A 5123-nucleotide genomic window follows, 5' to 3' on the forward strand; every position below is an offset into this window, starting at 1 on the left:
ACTGCCTGCTGATGTAGTCTTCAACCTGCATTTTGCTTTCACATTATTTTTGCCTTTCTATGTTAAAAAAAAAAAAGTCTTTAATTGACAAGATGGTAGGCACAACCCAGGAGATGAAGTTCCCTGTTGGATTCATAAATCAGATGCATACAGCAGTACAATCCTTTTTATAATCACACATAAAAGTGTGCCTGCTAAGGGAATACAAGCCTATTATAAAATGACAAGGGCTAACTTTTCAAAAGAGGGATAAGCCACAGCTACTGTTGAAAACAAGTATACAAAATTCAGAGGAAGTAGAATTCTAGGGTTAAAAAGCTTAATACAGAATCTGAATTAGATCTTCATGATCAACAGGGCAAAAAGGGTTCTCAAAGCTTTATCACAGTAATATTCTTGTTTCCAGGCTAGTTGTAGGAAAGACTATATTCAGAAAGAAATAAAACTTAAGTGAAGGAAGCTTGCTTTTTAGGGAAAAGGATGATACCAGAATCTAAAATCCTAACACACATTATGCATGATTTCTCATCCTTCTGAAAGTGACAAAAAAAGCTTCAGACACACTGATACTTCACGGCATGCTCTGATTTAAGTTTTATTTTCTTTACACAATTTAATTACTTTGAGTTACACTAAACTGACAGAAATTTCAAAACAAAATGATGACTTTTCAAATAGAAATGTAACTCATCCCTAGCACAAATCCACTAACTTGCTGTCAGGTTCCACCAAGAAAGGGACAGTCCATCATTATAATTATTAAATTGTTACCACTGTACTGATGCTAGATAAAAATCAAAAACTCCAAACCTGTACCAAAGACTTTACAGTCTGAAGGCAGCTGCAGTAATGCTAAACACTGTGATACTAGCAGACAGCTTCTACAGAAGTTAAAATAGGAGATTAGTGTCACTATATGGTCATTGGCAGTAAATACAAAAGCTGAGAAGGCAGTGTAACTCAAGGCTACTATAATAGAAAATCTTCTGTAGATCTTTGCATAACCACGGTTGCTTCTCTAGCCCACAGTGTCAAAGTCTGGAATAAGCCAGAAGGATCAAGTGAGAAAGTTGGACCAAAAGTAGTGTCAGGAAAAGGCAAGAAAACTTGTCTTTACTGCAGCTAGGTAAAGCGCTTCATAAAAAAGGCTACAGAACTGAAGCAATGAAAAGGCAGAGAAATACTGGAGCAATTAGAGAGGGAAGACATTTTTGAAGCACCAGACAAGGAAGTCTGCTGCACTTTGGGCTAGGAAGTCAGTGCAGAGAGTTACAGATCCATTGAGTAGATTACAACAACACAATGTGGCACAAGGTTAACAAATCAAAACCAAGTTTTTGTCAGGAGCAAGTATGCACACTTCAGAATAAGAATATAAAATTAATAACCTAGAGAAGTTTTAATATACAAAATGTTTAGAGAAATACACATCTTATAAATTTATTTACTTACAGACTCATGCATCTTAGCTTTAAACCAATAAATGGTAATATGAAAAAAGGCCCAGTTCTACAGAGACTTTCACCACAAAGGGTATTGCTGTTATGACAGTACATCAAGCACAGGACTAGAAGTCTGAAGTCAAGATTCTCAATTTAGGAATACAGATATTAACTTCTAAATACTGCTGGTGGTATACAGTTGGAATATATCTGATAAACCGACTAGATACCCTTAGAGAACACTTAACATTAGTTCTGGCTTCACTTTGCAGTCACAGACTATTTGTAAAGGATCACAGAAAGCTTATGACAAATTTTGCCTCCTGAAGTTTACTGAAAACAAGGCACTGCTGACAAAGTAATTTGTGACTAGAAGCAAGAAACAGACTCAGATCCATACAATGCTGCTCATGTTTTAACTACACTTTAAGAACATTGTTTCGAAAATTTTGGAACTTATCTTGTTCAGTCTGGGGATCATCACCTTCAGTGAGGCCAAGGTTGCCAAGCTATTGCAAGATTGGGTCTCAGTCCCATGCAGTAACTAAAATAGCTACAGGAACTAAAAGAAAACATAAGTTGTGTGCCACAGCTGTGCAGTATCACAGTAACTTTCAAACTCTTTAGCTTTTATTTCATAGATATGCAGGATGGCTCTAGCCCATGGGCATTTATGACTGATGCATCTGCATGAAGCTTCTCATGAACGTTGCAAGCTTCTGCACATCTTCTACAGTCACTGCATTATATAAAGAGGCACGGATTCCTCCCACAGATCTGAATTGAAAGGGGAGAAAAAAAATAGAAGTGCTTCAAACTCTAAAGAAGACATTAGTAACATTCATTTAAACCTACCCCTGCTTGAAAGGGATAAAATTCACATTTTGGGTGAATGAGAAGCAACATTTAATTCTTCAAGGCAAGCTTGAATCTAGGGAAACTCAGTAGTTATTAGTTATTTATAGCTCCAACACTGTAGCGCTGTGACAGCAAAAAGCTATCTTTTTTAATCCCACAATGAACATGGGAAGGAACTCTTGCAACCACGTATACAAGCCATGTAATGAAAGGCTTTATCAGAATCTGACCTCAAGAGTCTCCTTCTTCAGCATTTGCAGACACAGATTTATCAATTTGATAAGAAATCAGAATTAAGAAGAAAGCTCTCTAAGCCCCACCACACCTAAGCAGTAGTTGAGCCACCAGCAGTCTCTTATTACCATCTCTAGACTGCGATTCCCAAGTGATGCCAAAGCAGTGTGAGGAACAGCTTGTGAGTGAGAAAGGCTGGTAAGTCAATGCACATGCCTGCTGCTGCATCACTGGAGTATCCTGCACAGGAAAGGGATTCATCTGACTTAATACTTACCGATGACCTTTCAGAGACAGCATGTTAAGTTCCACACTTTTCTCAAGAAATTTCTTTTCCAGTGCTTCATCACCCTTGATACTGCCAATACGGAAAGGGACATTCATTCTGCTTCGGTTCTTTTTATCCACTGGACATCTAGAAAAGTTGCAGACTGTAATGATTAACCCATTTTGGGCAAGATTTACATTTTCAGCTATATACAGTTTCAGAAAGTAAATAGTTGCATCTGTTTAGCACCAAAGTAATTCCTCCATAACTGAAGAGACCATTACTTTCTGTGGGAAAAAGCAACCTTCCTTTTTTAACCAAGTATAGTAACAGAAAAAGTAAGTGAAAGGCTTATTAACGCTTCCTGACATACTCAAAATTGCCCCAGAGGAATGCAAAGGAGGCTTGTAAACAGACCTAATTAAAAAAAAGAAACCAACACACAATAAAAACCACCACCCCACCTACAAAAGCCCAGGTTACATTCCACAGGATAAGTGAGGTTAGTTCAGTGAACCTGACTAAGTCTCAAGCAGTTTCTTTATCTTCAAAGACTAACACACTTATTCTTACTCAGCTAGTCATAAGTGCTACCAGAACTGAGCTTGACTCCGCTAAAGAAAGTACAGGAACATAGCATAAGGAAGTTTCCATGGACATTACAGACTTCTGTTAGTGGTTTCAGTCCACCTTCTATATTTGTATTGTTCAGAATCATGAGCATCTCAAGTAGAGAAAAGATATCTTAGAACAAATCTTGCCTTGCATACATGGCCACAACATATGAGGTGCATCACAGCTCTTAATCTTTTAAAATTCCTTTTAATCTAAAGTCAAAAATTCAAGACATCTAAAGAAAAATTTCTCTTCCACTATTTTGTGAAGGTAAAACACAGTGGTGAGGGAGATTTATTTTTCTTTAGTGCTTCTAGCTAAAAAGGAGATAGGAAGCCTCCAGATTTATTCCTTCCTAAGGTTGTGATGTAGATTCTTGCAGGGATTCATTAGGAACAAGATCTTCCATAAACTGCATGTAAATTTCATACATATTATTATTCTATTTGACAAATAATTCATTTTTAGGTCTTCCTTTGTTCCTTTGTACAGATGTCTCCATTACAAAGAGGAAAAAAGATCAATCATTATCTACCTACACAAATATTCTGCTTCAGGAAAAAGGCCTATGCTTTTAAGCATTCCCATATTTGAATAACCATAGCTATGCTATAGTTTTTAGAAGATCCAGTTGCTATTAAGCAATCCAACGTAACTCAGTGAGCGCACCAACTTTGGAAAGAAAACTGCCAGTGGCACACAGCACTTCGTGGAAGAAAGTCTCCATTTGCTAAACAGCTTGTCACACAGCTTACACAGTGGAGCACAGCACAGATTAGGTGGCACATTTAAGATGGGAAGGCAGCTTCAGATAAATCATCCTTTTAGTCACAGATACAATTAAAAAAAAAAATCCAGTCTTAATAGTACTGCTTAGTAAGATGCATAGAACTCAGTTAGTGAAGCTTGCGTCACCTTCCCAATTGACTATTTACCATCCCATCTGCATTGCATTTCCCACTCATAGCCTTACAGACCTGCTTGCCAGAAACAGATTTCTATTTGTCACAAAACACTTTTGCAAGGCTTCATTTGCTTACTGAGGTTTATGAAAAACTCTCAGGATTTCAGCAGGGTAGGATCACAATCCCTATCATGGCAACGCTAAAAGCAAAGCTGTTCTCATTAACTAAATGGATAAGCACAATGTATTAAATATTATGATGAAACAATATCCCCGCCAATTAAGGTTGCAGCCAGTTTTAATTTAAAATCCAAATATAATTTGCTCTATCCTAACTTTGATTTGAAATTTAATTAGGTCCCAAAAACTGATGATTTTACACTGAAGGGGAAGGAAAATATTTTGCAGTTTTATAGTCTTTGAGCTTGGTTAGTATTAGAATGATTCTGAATTACAACATCAGTTTTTAACTATACATGTTTTGGGTCCCGCGAGCTCAAAAATACCTTGGAACAATACATAGAAATCAGAGGGTTAAATCTGCTTTGGAAAACCATCAAAAATAACTGAAGAAAATAAACTGTATGTAAAGCAAATGCATTATATTTTGACTACATCTAGGTCTGATCTTCCTCTTTCTATTTCAGAAAGAGTTTCAGAACTTTGCACAGTTAGCTAATAAAAATGCTCTGCTTGATAGAGAGTCTCTGACTACTGAAAGAGATGGTAGGAAGAATATGATGCAAAAGTGGTCTCTACAATGTCTCACAAGCCACTTTCTCTGTTTTGGTCTCTTATCTTC

At 36.9% G+C, this 5123-nt stretch overlaps 1 protein-coding gene across 1 annotated transcript in view; it reads right to left on the reverse strand.

The window, feature by feature from the left end:
• Positions 1 to 1722: 1722 nt before the first annotated feature.
• The window catches only part of PSAT1 (phosphoserine aminotransferase 1), an 11680-nt gene continuing 8279 nt past the window's right edge, over positions 1723 to 5123 (reverse strand). Inside the window, exons 6-7 of the mRNA XM_010170563.1 lie at positions 2812 to 2949; positions 1723 to 2219 (exon numbers count right to left, since the gene is read on the reverse strand). Coding sequence (XP_010168865.1) covers positions 2114 to 2219; positions 2812 to 2949 — 244 coding nt within the window. The 3' untranslated portion in view covers positions 1723 to 2113. The remainder of the gene's footprint in view (positions 2220 to 2811; positions 2950 to 5123) is intronic.

The sequence above is a fragment of the Antrostomus carolinensis genome, unplaced genomic scaffold, assembly GCF_000700745.2.
Source record: "Antrostomus carolinensis isolate BGI_N321 unplaced genomic scaffold, ASM70074v2 scaffold44256, whole genome shotgun sequence".
Taxonomy (NCBI): Eukaryota; Metazoa; Chordata; class Aves; order Caprimulgiformes; family Caprimulgidae; genus Antrostomus; species Antrostomus carolinensis.